At 43.5% G+C, this 18,592-nt stretch overlaps 1 protein-coding gene across 12 annotated transcripts in view; it reads left to right on the plus strand.

The window, feature by feature from the left end:
- Positions 1-7,939: 7,939 nt before the first annotated feature.
- ephb3b (eph receptor B3b) overlaps positions 7,940-18,592 on the plus strand; it is a 60,994-nt gene continuing 50,341 nt past the window's right edge. For all 12 annotated transcript variants that reach the window (XM_084354738.1, XM_084354744.1, XM_084354748.1 and 9 more), the window contains exon 1: positions 7,940-8,672. In XM_084354738.1, coding sequence (XP_084210864.1) covers positions 8,609-8,672 — 64 coding nt within the window. In that variant the 5' untranslated portion in view covers positions 7,940-8,608. The remainder of the gene's footprint in view (positions 8,673-18,592) is intronic.

Here is an 18,592-nt window from a genome sequence, read left to right on the forward strand (position 1 = left end):
TGTATTTGTGTTAAAATGAAGGGAGTAAAAGTAAAATAAAGCATATGTGCTGATTTTTCAACAGGATAGACTGGTGTATAGAAGAATTCTGAAGCTTGCTGCGTTGAAATGAAGGGACTCTAGTCTTGTAATAGAGAGACATGCGAGGGGATAGAAGACATACAGTAGACATACAGTCCTATTAGCAAGTCTGAGCATGCTACCACCATCTTTCTTACTTCGGTGGAGGCCATGACGGGAGCCTGACCCCCAAATTCCACCAGATCCATGTTCAGTCCATCTCTGATCTGCCACCAAGGAAGTCCACCCTTCCTCCAATCCTGCAGTTGGGAACCTTTTGTCTTTTTGCTGTTGTGCTTATAACACCTACATGTATAACTGCAATCGCATGTGATTCTGTAATTACCACGGGAACTCCTCTGTCTCCAATCCAGCTATTCACAGAAACACAGACTGTTAATCACTGGATGAGCCGGCGGCTAACAACTTTTGGTGGCTAAGTTAACAGCTGGTGCTACTGACGAGCTGGTCAGCACTAACCCAGAGTCATACCACCGAAGAAGCAACCAGTGATAGAGGAAGCCTACGACATAAAGAGGTCGCTTGACTTTCTTGTCGGAGGAGGTGTCCGCTGTCAGGCTGCAGTAGAAATCCAGCACAGGGTTAAATAAGTGTATACTTCTTCCTACTCCTTTTCGGGCATGTCAATGCTTGTTAATGGAATACACTTTGTAACATGCTTTTCATTTTATTCTGCTATAACCAATTTAACTTTATGTTTTGTTTTGTTTTCACATGTCTGAAATAAATTTTAATTCATTCATCTGATGTTTCCCCAGAAGTCACAGCCACAGGCGAGCAAATGGAACTTGTTTGCGGTTAGCATAAAGCGTTTGTTGTGGTCTAAAATCTTCATTTACAGTTACGAGCTTTTCCCGAAGTCGGGAACTGAACCTCACCAGCCGGAGTTGGAAGCAACAACACTGTCAGCGTTCTCTACGTCATCCCGCAACAGGTTATTTCTCTCACTTTTTGTCCACACATCATATAATTAGCGTGCCGGGGCTGTTTGTCAGCCATACGCATGTGTGTGCCTGCGTGACACAGTGATCCTCATATACGTGTATGACTGAGCCTATCTGTGACTGCCTGTCTGCCTAAATGCCTGCCTGTCTCTCTGTCTGTCGGCACAAAGACAGCGGGGTCGTGATGATGGGAGGTTGAGTCATAAATCTACAGTCAGCGGAGACAGTGAAGTAAATCTTTTCTCTGTTAGGTAGAAGAGGTGCTGAAAGCTGATGGATGCTCACCAGAGATACACAGTAGCTGGTTGTGGCAGAAGTTTGGGTGCTGGCGGTGGTAAGGGAAGAGGAGGGTGGAGGGGTCAGCAAGGAGGTGCTGATTTACAGCGCAGGACCTTGGCTACAAGCGAGACAGTGGATGTGGTGTTGGGTGTGTGTGTGTTTGCGCCGGTGTGTGTAGAGGGGGATGGATGACGGTGGTCTTGAGGGGGTTCAGTCGGGGCTGCAGTTGTGATCCTGTGTTAAGTGCTCGGTCAGTGGTGAAGGCCTTTAGGATTAGACCCCCACCCCTCCCCACCCCCGCAACTCTTGTAAACAGCCCCCTCTCTCTTTCCCATGAACACACACACTCACGAACAGAAACACACCCATGCACCTCCTCTCCGCATGGATTCCAGCTTTGAGCCCCTGTGAGATTCTCCAGAGCCACCCACCACCAATTCCTTCTCTACCAGCACTACCAGTACTCTTTGCTGTTCATTGACACGCACACATGCACACACACACACACACTAGTGTGCACACACACATGTCAAAAGACACTCTAAAATACCAGCGGCTCACCATTCCCTTAATATTGCCAGAGTAAAGCGATCCCCTCACACTCACATCACATTAGTGCTGCTATTAGACCATACCCAGACATAAGAGCTACAGGGTGTGTGTGTGTGCGTGTGTGTGTGTAAAGTCTGCCAGAGTTTTATGCATGCCGAAGGGGGGTGTATGTGTGTGTGTGTTTGTGTTTGCGTCCGGGCATGTGATTTGTGAGGGAGGAAAGGTTGGAGAAGTTTAGTGCGTGTCAGAAAAGTCTTGAGTCTATGTTTGTGTGTGTGTGTGTGTGTATTTGTGTGTGTGTGTGTTGTGTTTTAAGAGAGAACGTAGGGACACTGATATCCTGGCACGAGATGAGTGGGAGGAAGGATGGATGAGGTTAGCGAAGGTCTGGCGAGGGCGCAGTAGGTGTAAGCTTGAGAAATTTCCACATGGCGGTAAAATGTCTGCCACTTTACTTATTGACTTTCTAATGTGTGCCAGGTGCTCCTCATGAGCACTTAGTGGACCATTTGTCCATGTCTGTGTACAGTATTTGGGTATATATGTTTGTTTTAAGTCGCATTTGGAACAAATTGTGGACTCCAAACCAGATCAACCACCGCCTCGGGACAAAGTTGGTATCCGCAATTTGGTTTCGGAGCAGTTGCATTCAGGCACAGCTAAAATATCCTCTTGTCCTCATTGAGTTAGATTATAGGGTAAAGGTAGGGGGAATGGTTAGGGGTAGGCATGTTTTGGTTATGTGTAAGGGTTACGGAAAGCCTCCAAGAAAAAAAGAAAAAAACTCAATCCAACATTTCCAGAAATAAGCTATCTGTGTGTGTGTGTGTGTGTGTGTGTGTTGGTGGGTGTTTTCACCACTGTGACTTTTACCAGTTTACATCAATCTTGACCAGTTATAGACATCGACGTTGGAGAGCGAGTTTTTATATGTCAGCCGTCCTCATCAGAAAAAATATCAAATAGGTCGACTGTGCAAGCAACTTATTACAACTCATTTTTATGTTTGTTGTTTGGCAGTGACTTCTATTGGCCACAGTCATAATTATAACCACAAAGGAGGATGTCAGGTGACGGAGCAAAAGGACTGCCATAGACCACATAGGGGGGAGAATGGGGTAGCTGGATAGGTTTAACAAACACAGAACCTTCACAAAGGAGACCGCTGTTCGTGTCCCATGTCAGACCAAAAGTCATCAGTGAGTTATTTTGACTTGACATCATGTTCATAATGTAACTTAATTTACCTGTGTAACTAAGGCACAAATGTAAGTTAAGTAACCCAAACCCTAATCTTGTCCTACACTCATTTAAGTCATTTTTATGCCTAAACTTAACCATGCTGAGTTTGCCTGCCGCTGGTACACCGCAACACTCATGCAATTTCGGGAATGGTAATTTTGGTAGTCATTGGTAATCGACCTATTCCGTTGTTTGGGATCTTTTTCACATTTCTGGGAGATCAGCACAGCTGTTGGGACAAATATGAGTGCAACACCATCAAGGGTGGAATGGCAGAAGTTGTTTTTGATACTTTCTCTCTTGCTCGCTTGCTAATCAAGTCAATGCACATTGCCTACATTTATTTGATTGATATTTACTTATGTTCACGTGTAAACTATCTATATTTTATTGCTGCACGTCCAGAAGGCTCCATATTTATATTTTCTTTCACTTTATTGTCCAGTTTAATTTTTTATTTATTTATCACATTTTTTACAGGCTGACTGGTGATCAGTAACACGTTATATTTCAGAAGTAACCATCCCAACACTGACAACCAGTCTATAGCAACAAGGCTGTATATAGAGTATTACTGCTGCCATTCATAGAAGAGGAAACGCTCAACCATACACCATAAAATGTAGGAAAATAAACCTGCTCCATAAGTTTTGTAAAAACCCGATGGTAGCTATAAAGTACACAAGCGTTGATTTATTAATGTGGACGTTCCAGTCATTGGAAAAAGCTCCCCCCCAGTGTGCTGGTTTATACCAAGCCCATATTTATGGTTTGACACACTTATTTTCTACACTGGCAACAGTTGGGGGTTCAGGAATTCTTTGAGCCTTGCCCCTGGTAATCTTTTGTTTATCATGGACCAAGATTTTTGATCTTCTGGAAGAAACCTTCAAAGGTGTAACAGACTCCCAACAAAACTCTGTAAAATCTATGTTTTCTTTTCTTAGCAAAGTTGCTCTAAAGTCTTTCTAGCTCATTTCCTTTTAAGAGCGGCCATAAGCGTATAGAAGTAACAGAGGTGGCAGTCGTGAACTCCGTGTGCTTCTGGTTGCCCTTTAATGGCGACCAGGCAGGAGAACTGGAGCTTCAGTGGTTTTGGCAACAAACGAGACAGTCCTCTTTGAAGCTGCCACAGATCCTCTTACCCACGTCGTTTCTTCACTTATAAAATGATTTTCCTTTTAAACAGACTATGTCATTGTGAGGTACTTATATGGGAATCTGACAAATTTGGTGTCAGTGACACCAACCCCCCAAAATACGTTCACTAAGTCTTTTCTGCAAACTTTTACTGCCTTTTTCTTGTCTGCCTCTAGTTTCTGAGTATTTTAACATATAGAGACCAAAATACTAAAATGATTGATTGTACAAAATATAATGAATGAAGCAACAATGAATGTTACAATAAAGCCAATCTGATAAATAATAAAGCTTCTTTAATATATTTTTACAACAGCAACGCACCGTTAATGACACAGTAGTGTTGTTAAAAGTACAGTAATTATATAAAACTGTAGAACAATATCCTGTATATGGCACCAACACCAAATAACTGTTGACAATCATGTAAATATAATGTGCAATACTACTTCACATTGTTATTATACAGTATAACATTCAATATCATGTGCACTATTATGTTGATTATCAGGTGCAATATTACTTCTTTTTTACTACCTTTCAATGTAAATGCCAATATTACTTATTCTATGTTATAGTTCAGTTTACACTTAACTTGTCTTAGCATTTAACTCCTTATACAATTTATATTTATATATATTGTATGTTTCATTAATATTCACTAATCTTATTGTCTTAAAATAACTGGGCCCAGTGTGTGACCCTGACCCTTCTGGTTGTTATGGATTTTCTATTGTACCGTACATTTTAGTCTCTGGCACAAGATTTTCCTTCTTGATTGATAAAGTTCTATTTTTATCTTATCTTATAATACAGTTTATATTACTGTTACAATTATTACAATTTCTAGGAGTTGTATCCCACATGCTGGGGTTCAGTGTCATGAAACAACAGCCATAATAATCACAGGGGGAAAAACAGACTTGTTGCACATTTCTTTCCATTTGTTATTTTCCCGCTCTTAGTCTATTAGCTGATCTCTGTTCATAAAAACAGCGTGGAGCATTAGTTTATCTCTTCAATTTTTTTTCTATAAAATTAATTTTACGACACAAACCAAAAAAGTAGTTTTCAAACACGAGGGAACACAAAGTGAAAAAAAATACTCCCATCGACAAGTTGGCTCGTAACACCAGGCTGGAAAACTTTTCTCATTCACATCCAGGAGTCCAAGCGTTGGAAGATTTCAGCCAGTTGAATTTCCACACTGTGAAAGCAGATTTATGAAATATCACCAACACTTTAAAAGTACAACTAGAGAAGGCAACTTCTGATGACATTACAGTGTGAATGCTGGATGCTGAAAAGTTGATGCTAAACTGCATTGCTGGCTGTCATTTTCTTTTTTCCCCCCTTTTTTTAGTAATAAAATCTAAGTACTTACAACATTTCTTCTGAATGAAAGTCAGAAGTAGAAGAAAAAAATAATTCTCACAAATCTTAATCAGGAGATAAACTCGAAAAATAAATTACACAAATTAGCCAAATTGTCCAAGATGATCTTTTGAAACTATTTATGACCAGCCAGCTCTGTGACAGTGGCAACAATAACACATAAAACCAGAGACACAAGACAGAGCACATGGTTACATCTGTCTACTTGCACCTCTCAGGAAATGGCATCCAACCCTTTAACTCCCCACCAACAGACCAGTCATTCCGCTTCACTTGGACACTTCACAGGTTTCCTCATAACACACCTTAAAGCGTCTCCTCATATACCTGCAGAACAGGCCTCAGATTCCATTGTGTTCGCATAATTATTATTCTTTGCATACAGAGGAAAGTTGAGAGACGACTCACTGCAAATCCCTCACATTAACTTTAATAACTTTATTTGAGGAGCCGTGTTCAGCTCTCCAGTTCCTTCTTATCTCCAAATACAGCAGAGAACACATCAATATTCAACATAATTAATAATGTAATCGACTTCGGCTATTTAGCAGCTTTTTAATGCTGACTGTGCCAAATTCGGCCTCTCATCTCTGGCTCTGTTTTATATTTCTGACTTAATTAAAAGCATCAGTTGGTTATTACCGATTTAAACCAAACAAACTGGACACAGCATTAAGTCGGCATTAAAAGTGAGTGAGTGGGTTACTGAAACACCTCCTGTACGTCAGGGTGTGCCTATAACTGTAGCTTTTGTTTTGTCAGCAGTGCTGTAATTCCCCCCACAGATCACAGGATTATATTTGAGTGAGCAAATGGCTATTTCCGTCTGTTTAAAGCACCATAACGACCTCCTGAGACTGAAAATTGTGAGTTAAAGTTTGTTTTTTTTTGTTTTTTTTCTCTGTAAATAAAACGTAGCTTATCCTGAGGGCTGCCGTTTGGACCGAGATGCATATTTTCTTGGCAGATTCCTTAACTTTGTTTACTGTTGTGTTGAGAGCAGGCTGAAGCGCACCGACACAATAAAAGCAGTGTAAAGGCGGAGAGACTGAGGAGAGAGGCTGTTAAAGCTCGGTCGTGACTGATGCCCCCTTCTCTAACATATCCAAGGAAGAGGAAGAGTATATTTCAGGTCTATAATCCTGCAGGGGAACAAAAAAAAAATACACTGCCTGCTGCCTTTTGCCGGACCGGCTGGGTTAAATGTCTCCACTGTCTTTGAAACAAAAAGGAGCGATGTAGAGAAATGTGCTGTTACGTTCCGCTCCAGGAAAAGTTCCTCAGCTTTGTTATTACTTTAAATTAAAAGAGAGAAACTTCAATGCCACGGACCCTTAAATAGAAATTAGTGGGGAAAGTAGTGTTTTTCATTTATTTATTTATTTATTATTACATTTTTTTTCATGAGCACATTCTTTAAGAAACTTTTTTTTTTTCTTTAATCCATTCGTATTTATTATTTTTTTTCCAAACGAAGTCTCGATTAGAAACGCGCTGGATGTGGTGATGTCACTTTCATACTCACAGAAGATCTCCAAACGGCCGCGGTGCTTCTGAAAGCCGGGAGGGTGGTGAGGGTGTCCGCCGGAGCGCTTCCCAAACCTTTCGGTATTTCCAAGTCACGCATTTGACGAAAGAGAGAGTGAAAAAAATAAATGTTTTAATCAAAACAAGAACTCAGCAGAAACTTCCTTTTCGCCTTTGAATCGTAACGGAGCGACCCGCAGGGAGGCGCTGTGCGTCCATGCCTGTGCACGGGCTCGGAGTCCCAGCAAGGAGAGGCAGAGTGACACGCTGCAAGAGAGGATAACATAAAATAATAATCATTTAAAAAAAAAACCTCGACAATTACTACAATTATTAAGCCAAGCTTTGCACGTCCTTGAGAAATACGCAAGTGGAGATTTACTTCAAAATGTTGCGCAAATTGTTCCCCCCAAAAAATCCCCAAAGATTGTATTTTCTGCCTCAGAAATGTTTTAAATCAAGTGTCTGAGGGGAGGATCGTTTGGCATGTCGCTGTGGAGATGTGGGGAACAAAGACAGCGCTGGGAAGAAGATGTACAAATATCACAAATGCTTTAAAAACATGGTTCAAATCAGACAAAGATGTCATTCAGATTATAAATATGAGACTCGATGATTGGCAAGGTAGACATTTTTTTCTTCAATGCAGCTGCTTTAACCGTAACCCCTCCTCCTGCTGGTGCCCCCCTGGTCTCTCTCTCTCTCTCTCTCTCTCCCTCCCTCTCTCCCTCCCTCCCTCCACTCTCCCGTTATTCCTCTCCACAGCCGTGTGCCTCATTCCAGCACAAGCCTTGCCTTGCGAAGACACTTTCCACGCAGCAGCCAAAGCTGATAAATTCGCTCAGGGAATAAAATATCTACAAACCGCGCGGCTGTGTCTTTACAGGAATACCACTCGACCGGGGACGCATGTGAGCGTGCACATGCCTAGCTGGGACTAATACACCATGGTTGTGACACAAGTGCGGCTATCTCTGCCTCTGCTCCTCTGACCACAGAGAAAAAAGTCTTCGGATCTCCCCCAGAAGGCTGTTTATTGCTTTTATTCCATTGACTCTCAGCGAAATATCACTGGAAATATCCTCCGGATGGTGACCGCGGACTGGACTACCTGTTTTCAGCTGATTTGCTCCATGCGAGGGGAAGGGACCGGGAGACTTGCGCCCGTCGCCTTTTCTCTGGTTTAACAAGGCACGTTGGAGATCAGTGAAAAGGGAGAAGGGCTGCTGTATTCACACGTTTTCCACCAAGGGTCTTACTTCCCCCGATCTCACCTCTACGTGTTTTGGTGAATGGGGGTAACTGTGTTCCTGGAGGCTTGACACAGCTGGGACTGGGACAGGGACTGGGACGGGACTGGGTGCGCGGAGCGTCGGATCACCCAGGATTGTATTCCCTCCTCTCTCTCTCTCTCGTGGGTCTATTTACATGTCCAACCTGACTGCTTTATGACAATGGATTACTTTCTGCTTTTATGCAGCCTCTTGCTGCCCATGGTGTCCGCCGTTGAAGGTAAGAAAATCCCATCTTCAGTTGTTGTTGCGATGCCTGAAGCCTATCCCCCTTCATACCCAGCGAGCCAGCACCCATTGCCTCTCAGAGGCTGGGCGCCGCAGCGGGTGAGGCTCCTGTGCACCCAGATTCTTCATTCGCTGTCACCCCCCGAGTTAAAACTGACGTTTCATCTACAAAGTGGCCATCTGTCTTCTTTTTTAGGGCTCACTAATGGCATTATTGGCTTTACGCAGCAGAGTCAGCGCTGTGGCCGGCGCAGGTTTCAGCACGCAATTGTTATGCGCGTCCAACGAAAAGCTCATCCATTTCAATGGTAGTTGTGTATTCCTTTTTGTTGGATCAGCTATCGCCGGCTGCTGGTGCTTTCTTCGTCGCTTAAACGAAATTAGCGCCACACTGAAGCTCACCGGGGAGTCGCGGCTCCGAGCCCCCCCAGACACTTTCCCTCGGGTCGGCGGCGTGTATTTCAGGGCTGTGCGAGTGTGTGGCCTTTTGACATGAGGACTGTCGGTGTGAGGTCAAAGTGTGCCCTTAAAAAAATACGATAAAAGTAGATTTTAATGCTGAACTGATTTGGAAAAGCTGCGGTATGATTTTTCAAATTGACACTAAATTGCTTTGAAACGCAAAACCTCATTTATTTAATAAAGTCGAATGATCTGACGTGAATTTATCACTTTAGATATTTCATTTTTTACTTTCGTGAATGTTTTTATTTTTTCTCTCAACGTGGCATCTATCGATTACTCATATTTTATGCAGTCGCCTGCAATAACAAAGCCATCTGTGTGAGCCGAGTGTTGATGTTTGCCGTGCGTAAAATCGATGGGAAATTCTAGCTGTTTGTGTGTCCCACTCTTCTGTTATCCCTTTCCTATATTTTGAAATGCCTCGCTCTGCTCTGCTTTATTCGGGGGGAGAATAAGAATAGGGAATAGTGGAAATAAGGTTGAAAGGGGCCTAGAGCTTGAACTCTGAGTGCTGGAGCCCAGGCGAGGCTCCCGGTTGGTTTGTGATGCCAGTTGGAAAGTAGGACAGTGGGCCACTGGCTCAGTGAACGCCTCTCTCTCTCCCAGCTTGTTTCTCGACCTGTCCGCAAGATGACTGAAGTTTATTTATTTATTTCTTTTTATATGTGAAACGAGTGAAGCACGCCTGTCATAGAGTTAAAAGTACTAATTGTTTACTTCAAGTCCAGTTTAACTTTGCCTGACAATTTTCTAGGTGACGTCAGTGAATCGAAATAAAAGGGAAACAGTCACAAACAGTGGATAGACTGATTATATACAGTAAATACAGAGATACAGCTGAAACAACACAAGGAAACGTCATTTTCCCTTTTCGTTTCACTCCAATAGAAGATGGCGTGTCTTATTAGACACCAAATTAAATCGTTTAAAGAACACTCAGTGTGTTTTGCCGCCTGGCACGACACCAGTCTGAGTGCGTTTTATTCAAACTTCTCAACTCACTTTCAGTGTCGTGACCCTAATTTGAGAGAAACCTCCGTACGGGCGCCGAGAGAAGATAACACTGCTGCTTTAACTCGTCATGAAATCACCATTCCGACTAAATTGCTTTTCACACTACAGTCAGCTTCCTCCTGCCAGCACCAGGCGCACAAAGAAGAAAGTGCCACATGAAAATACAGTGAATCTTATCTGATGAGGTTTGTTGTTTTATTGGCACCTCGGAATAACAGAGCGGCCGGGGCGAGTTATAACAAGAGGCACGGCGCAGAAGTTACTCCAACACTCAATATCTCACTCAAATAGAGTTTTTCATAAAAATTACTGAATTAATTAACGTCCCACTCTCTGCGTGTTTGGCTAGAAGTGCAGTTTTTGAGAGTAAAGCTTCTAAACAAAAAATATTTTTGAAACTGTAGTGCTTTATTTTTCCTGGGGACCCCCCCGGACCCCTCGCAGTGACCCTGTAGGTCACCGGACCCCAGTTGGGAACCACTGACTTAAAACACATGGCTTGAATGGATGAGTGGATTCTTGTTGTGCAGGAGTTGGGGGGCTCCAGAGGTAGACGCACACAGAGAGGGAGAGAGAGAAGGGGAGGAAAATGGAGTAAGAGAGAGGTAGAGAGGCAGAGGCAGGGGAGGAGAGCTCTGTGTTTTCTCGACAGTATTAGCGAGGTGGCTGCGCGCAGACCTGAAGTTGATGTATTTCGTTAGAACAATCTTTTCCCTACGTAAGTGATGCCATAAATTGTACCCGACTGACCTGGCTGGGGGTTCACCAAAGCTTTTAATACAGCCGGATGATTTATGGCCGCTGCTGGGACTTCTTTCAGGGATATCTGGCTTTATGGCGATTTAGGGAGAAACAAGCGGCCTGGTGGGGAAGTTTCACTGTGCGCCTCCCCGGGTCCCGGGGTCACACAGGCCGGGGAGAGGCTCTTAATGAATTCATGTTTTCTTTTCTTTCTCTTTTCCTCCCTCTTTTTTTCCCCCTCTCCTCTTCAATCTCGTATTTTTTTTTTGTGCTTTTTATTAATTAATTATGGTCTATTACACACACAGTGGCTGCAGACATCACTGCCCAACGATAATCTGAATCTGTTCACACACTTCACCACATTTAACTGACTGCAGCGAGGTCCACAAAGGAGTGACCAGTCGCTGTGCGCAGGATTAGACGTCCCTGCCATAATGCTTGTTTAATGGCTCCTCTCTTTTAATTCGATAGCTCCTCTTCGGGAGTCTCAACATTCAGATGTTGTAATTGTCTGAGGAGCACGACCTCTTAATTCCACTTCAGTTATTTTCCGTCCTCGTTATAAAGTGAAATTAATTATGTGTTTCGTCAAAATTAGACGCTGATCCTCGCGGTGGTGGCGAGGTCAGCCTGGTCGGTGGCCTCGGCGGCGGGGGTGGGTGACAGAGGCCTTGACTGTTGAACTTAAAGCTGCTATCAGTGCGCTGAGGAGACAAATTGCGTCGATGACAGTCTGTGCAGCGCGCAGGCGGCGTGGTTAGCCCTCGGTGTGAATTACTTGTGATGTGGGGAGGGAGCGCAGGAATAAGAGGCATGAACACGGTGACACTGGGGGCCAGACTTCCATGCATTTTTTTATCATCTGAGCTGATTCGAGTTTATATGATGCTGAAATAATATTACTGTTTATTATCTTTACCTTTTCAGCGCTGGAAGCGTTAGAGCGAGTATCAGATGAACACACTTGCTCGGGACACATTTGAAAACGTTTTATTTGTATGTTTAAAGACAAAAACGTCCAACTCATGATCTCTGCAGCCTCCAGCTGAACAGCTCGTCTCTCTGAACTAAGACAAACGGGCTTTTATGGTCGCAGCTCAGGGTTCCCCCCTCACCATCCATGTTTTTTCCCCTCTGTTTATGGCGCTGTGTTCCGTGGCGTGATTACGCACAAACGGGACCTTTGAAGCGCACATGTTTATGTTTTTTACGTGGGTGAGATCACACCTCCACAGGAGCTTCCCTGCGCCTGTTCGCTGTTGGCACATTTCTCACCTAACATTTGTATTCTCCCCCGGTCTTTATTTAGCACAGGAGGTCCCCTCGCCCGCATCATTATTTTATTACACATATATTATCACACAGTGAGGCAGTGGGAAACCATACGAAAAAATTAAAAAAGTGAGGGAATGGACTGTGTAAGTTATTTCCAGTCAGGCAAAAACCCTCTTACAAAAACAGTAAGTGTTAGTTTCAGAATAGAAGCGCAAAAATAATCTATCTGATGAAGAATAACACACCAAGACATCTGCCGGAGAGGAAATCTCGAAAATACGCGTAAAAATCTATTCCCACAAATACAAAACGTGCGCAAACTAAATTGTACGCGAGGTGATTTGACGTTTTACTTTAAGGAAATACTTCTAAACACTCAAAGTGTTTTTGGGATACTTGGAATGAGAAAGAAAAAGCGAGTACGTGTGGCAGCTTGACTGATATTTATTCCCTTTGATGTTAATAAAAGCGCATAATCCAATTTTTTATTTTTTTTAGAGGTTTTAAAGGGCTGCGCCTGGCTAAAACTTGATTAACTTGCTCGCTAAAAGGAGTAATGAGGCCATTTTGTCCGGCGCACTTGCTGTGCGAAGGCCCCTCGTGCACCAGGCTTCATTTAAGGGCGCAGCATCAGTGTGTGTGTGTGTGTGTGTGTGTGTGTGTGTGTGGCCTGAACAGGACTCACTGTTAAGCTGCTATGTTAAACTTTACTCCAGGAGCTCCTCCACTGAACAAATGTATTTAGGGTCACAATTGAAGCGACAAAGGGAACTATTAGTGGCTCTATGGCGGCCATCACTCAGAGCATTCAGGCCCGAGTGGCATTTGCAAAATAAAAGCAAAGTCAGTGTGGCAATTCTGCTAATGAATCATTCTCAGAGGAAACGAGGAGGTCAGCAGAATGACAAAGGACTTCTACCTATCTATCTATCTATCTATCTATCTATCTATCTATCTCTTCGTTACATCTTTAATAATTAATTTATTTTCATTAAAAGCAGGCCTATAAAACAAATAAACACATTTTCAATAGCGTTGGCAGCGATGTAAACAGACGAGGCGACGCACACGCAACACTCAGAGTGTTTAAAGTGTCAACTGAAGCTGTTTTATTGATCCAGCGAATCAGCGCTGCTCAGCCTTTTAAAACCGCGGAATCAGGTTGGATGTGAGAGGCTGCCTCGCTGTCTTCTGGCTGGAGGCAATTACCGATTCATAAGGATATTCATCAATGCGTCCGGAATCAATGGACTCTGTGAAGAATGACTTCGCCTTGTGTGCAAAAAAAGCCAGGAATGCGCACTGGGCACAACGGCTTTCTGTCTTTACAATAATAATAATTATAACAATAATAATAATAATAAAATAATAATTCTGTATAAATGACTAACAAAGGATTAAGGGCAATAATAACCAAAATCATAACACCAACAATGAGAATATTATTATTATTATTATTATTGTTATTATTATTATTATTATTATTATTATTATTATCTACATGTACAATTTGAGGTTTATAATAAATAAAATCGCTTTAAAGAATGTTTTTTTTATTAGCAGAGAATTGTAAGTAATTCATAAGAAATATAAAACACATTTACATGAATGTAGATTTACTGGATTATTATTATTATTATTATTATTAGTCAACTCAATTTACATGTATTTATCTTTCTATGCTGGAAAAGCCCAATGGCATTGTCCCTATTGAATAAAATTTGAAAAAATAGAATAATGAAGAAGTCATTTTGGCTGTACTTCCCTTTAGGAAGTGTATTTCAATCTCTAATTATGCTTCAGAGTAACAAAATGGCAAAGCAGTGGGGTTCGATTGATTGGTTTTCACAGACACACGCTCGTTTAAAAGAGTAAACTAACCCATAAAGTAATGAGAGACAGCAACAGTATCAGCCCATCACCCTCAGCAGTATCCTGGTATTTTGACCTCAGCAGACAACCCAGTCAATTGGTAGGTCACATACAAGGCAGCGGCCATTTTGAACAGATGTACAGTGACTTAGGTCCAGATTGGCGTAAGGCGCTCAGGAAAAAGGGGGGAGCGGATGACGACGTGTTGGAGAGTTGGGGTAGGATGGTTTGGGGGTGGGGGCGAGCGAGGTGGTGGTTGGGCTACGGGGCAGATTTGGATCAGAGACCCGGGGAGCAGCCGAGTTGACAGACTTTACAGATGCAACGGGCCTGCGGGAGCGCTCATGTGCACCGACTGATGGTTCATGGCTCATGTGGCGGCTCGGAGAGATTCACCGAGCTGGAATTTCACATGTAGGCAAGCAACAGCCGTGTCAGGCCTGCTGGGGCCTTCACACGGCAGGAAGTGGACAGGGCAGGATGACCGGTGAAAAGAAGGCAGCGGGGACTCAGTGTTGATTCTGTGGACGATGAGACAAAATGTGATATCGGGGATGTTGTCAAGTCGTGTCAGTTTTTGCTGCATTTGCTTAGGGCTTTGCAACATGAAGGCAGTTTCTATCTTAGCTCTTCAAGCTTACACAACACTCTCCACAGAGGCAGAATATACAACCAGCAAAAAAATGATGTCAGAGAAGTGTGAGCATATTGTTATTACAGTGTAGGTTATGAGTTAGTTTACAGTGATAAATCCCACAATCTTTTTCTGCTCATATAAATATTTTGATATAAATGTCAAAGGCTACGTCTGCATGTAGCCACTAGCTGCTAATATAGTTGTGTGTAGTGCTAAAATGGGTCCCACCTGCCTTAACGTTATCGTTGTGATTGCTTTAAAGTTAAATATCTGTGTTTGTGAAACAAGCCGAAGTGATCAGTAAACCAGCTTCACGAGAGAAGGATATTCGCAGCATATTTCCTGGACAATTTCCAAAGCCGTTTGCTGCGTGTACGCGGCCCCGTGTGTGTACGGCTCTTTTCCTACATGGCATTTGCGTGCTGCAGTCCATCCGACAGAGGGGCCTTGTGGGATGGCAGGTCTTTGACACCCACTGTCGAGAGCGAGCAGAGGAGGGCGAATGTGTCTGGGCCTGCCCACTGCACAGACACACTGCTGGTGTCTGCAGTCAGCCGAGCAGAACAAGGCAGAGACACACAGACACAGGGAGAGAGACACAATGAGGGAGCGAGGGAGAGGGTTTTTCACTCGCAGGGAGTGCAAAATGGGTGGTGCATCCAGAGGGAAGGAGTGTGTATAATGTGTGTTTGGGAGGTTACGAGGGTTGTACAGTATGTCAGGGGTGGACTGAATTAAAAATAAAGTCATGCAATGGAAGCGTAGACAGATGGAGACACAACCCTTTTTATTCGCCCTTGTCATTAATAAGAACTAAGGTTCAGCTGAAACTTAACTTCAAACCTTTTCTCGTGAATGCTTAAATGCCCCCAAAATAAAATGTTATTGTGATTATATTCCCTGCACAAGATAGAAGACAAAAAACTTCTTCAGAGAGTTCAGTTTTGTGATGGGAAAGCACAGCGTATGAAAGTTTAACGGCGTGTGTGCATGTGTGGCAGAGATGTTCCTCACTGAACTATATTAATGGCTTTCACAATGCTGATGAAATGTTTGACATAATATTAACGGCCATCAGAGTTGGCGTTTTATAGGTCCTGTCGGCGCCGGATGTCCATAAAGTGCTAGCTGGAATCACCATGTGTCAAAATATCCGAGTTATAAGTGAGTTAGGACCTGCTGTGCTTTCCACCCACTCTCAACCCACGTCCTGTGACCCCGATCCAGAGGTCACATGGGGGTCTTTTTGGATGAATTTGGAAGGGGGCTTACTTACTTACTCCCCAAGGCCGGTCTTGTTCCTTCTCAACAATAGCTGTCCTAACACAATCAAGCTCCAGGGGTTATTCTTTTCCAGTGGCGAATAAAAATACACTGACAGAGAATGTGTACATTCAGAGGGAGCGTCTTTGCGACTTTCCACGGCTCGTCGACACACATAAACACTCGCACAAACAGACCGGGTCAAAGGCACAGCTGGAGACCGGGTCAGAGATGTGCGCTTGACTTCTTTTCGTCAGCGTGGACCGCCTGCACGCGAGGGCAGTTCTGCTATTTACACATAGGACCTGGAGAGCTTATGGGAGAAGACTAAGCGTCTGTATGGACATGCGGTGGCCATTATGGAGGCAGGGATATTCCAAGGAAGTCAGGGTGGAGTTTGGGGGGGTAGACTTCTCTCAGCAGCGAGGCCTCCTCCAATCATTTCTTTACAAGCTACAGACTCTTGTAACAAATTTTGCCGATGGAGCAGAAAGAGATCTTTGATATTTGTCTTTAAAAAATGAACAGTTACATCTGTCTGGAGAGTCGACGCCGCTGTAAAACCGCGCGCCATGAAGGGGGAGGAAGGCCACATCACCTGGTTCCAGTCTCAACTGGAAAAAGAAAGGACAGATGGGGGGAAAATTCTTTGTTGAGTTTAACCTTAGGGTGGTTGATGGTGGGACTTTTTGAGGGCCGAGCTCCAGGCCTTGTTCCCTTCAAGAGTAACAGCTTTTGCTAATTTCCAAACAGTACTTATACTTTGTGTGATGATAGGAACGGCTTCAAGGGAAAAGCTGGAGTCACGCCTGATGCGATGGGCTCAAATGTCCATTGTAATTAACCGTAATGCATGTGCGTGAAGAAGAGTGGATGAGCGGTGTATATTTTACTTGGTAAGGGGTCTCGTTGAGTGCAGCGTTGCAGCAGGCCACCATTACCCCTTATTCTGCCCCACTTCTCATCCTTGATGTCAAAAACACTCACCACCTGCACTTCATCTACACTTCAAAAGCCCCGCAGGCAGGACGAGGGCTCCCCACTTCCATTAAACATTTCTCCTTTTTTCCCCTTTTTGTGTTCTTGAGAACAGCAGCAGGTTCAACCAGACCCCTGCTCTCTCATCAACAGTGCACCACGTTCACTCTCAGCGTCTCCAGCGCGCTCTCTACTGTACAGCTCACGCTCGCTGAATCCGACACATTTCAGTGGCAGCGGCAGCAGTCACACGTGACCTTTTGTCAAGATATTTACATAATCCCCATGGTTCCACACTGCGGCCTCCTGGATGCACCGCCAGCTGTAGGCAAGCATTTATTTAACCTCGGCTCAAATTGAAATGGAGTTCCAGTGACACAAAGACTTTAACGTCTAAGTGAGTGCAATATTTAGAGGGCAGTGAAAGAAAGGTCAAGAAGTCTGGCTGGCTATTATTAAAGCAAGCCTTTAATAGGGGCAATCTAACAAATGTGGAGGTGTTGCTTGTGGTCTTTAGTTCCTCAGACAGCCGTAACACCTGTCCATTTGGTAGATGGCAGAGAGCTATAAAGTCTATGTAAGTGTGGCACAGACACACTCATGTTTTCAACAGCAGACAGAAGAAGGGAAGGGAGGCCACCCTGTGGGCTTGCCACCAGCTTCAGTCAGTTAACAGAGCATTTTTTTTTGAAGGTCTGTTTTCGTAACACATTTCTGCCTTCTGATAGTAAGATGTAATCTACTGCAACTGGTTGAGAGGACTATGTTTTTTTTATTGAAGTTTTATTTCAAAAAGGAACGTTGTATCATGTCCACACACACCCTAAAAAAGTTGGGACGCTGTGAAAAGTAAAAAGTAAAACAGGATGCGGTAATATGCTTATCTGTTTTGACATATACTGAAATGAAAACAGCCGAAAGACGATACATTTGAAGTTTTACCTTTTAAACCTCATTGATTTTTTTTGTAAATCTATGCTTTATATGCCAGCAACACATTTCAAACAAGCCGGGACGGGGTCAACAAAAGACTGGGAAGGTTATTGAATAATCTACGTCATGATTGGGTGCGTTTGTCAAACACGCGATTGTATAAAGGATATAACTACATGAGCTTGGGGACACTTCATTTACGAATCATCGCCTTCTGTTTTATTTACATTTTACAGAGCATCCTTTTACTCCACAGCAAACTCGACTGTGAATAAATACATTCAATTTACATATATCATGCACTTTCAAAAGTATATTCAGTGTTTGAGTGCCTGTGTGACATGGCGGTTGTAAGCTGTGATTTTAACAGGGATTTGGCAACAAGCGCTGTGAAAGACTAATTGCAATGAGCCAGATGAAAGCTCTTGACAATATAGGCTGACCCCCCCCCTCTGTGCCAAGTCAGGCCATAAACAGCTTCCCTTTCCCCTCTCACACCCTATGGAAGTCCTTTCTGACCTCTCGGCTCACACGCACACACACGCACTTAACACACATGAACGGTGACAGTTGCTTAATCACACGTCCATACACACGCATGCACGCATTACCTCCGCCTGATACACATGCACACAGGCCCCGCCCACGCACCCACCCGCTTCTTAGGGTCAGAGCCCGCATCCACATCCACTGGCTCCTCTGCTAATGAATCAATCAGCTGGTTCCATTCA

Source organism: Pagrus pagrus (assembly GCF_965226575.1).
Source record: "Pagrus pagrus genome assembly, chromosome: 6".
In the NCBI taxonomy this organism is placed as follows: domain Eukaryota; kingdom Metazoa; phylum Chordata; class Actinopteri; order Spariformes; family Sparidae; genus Pagrus; species Pagrus pagrus.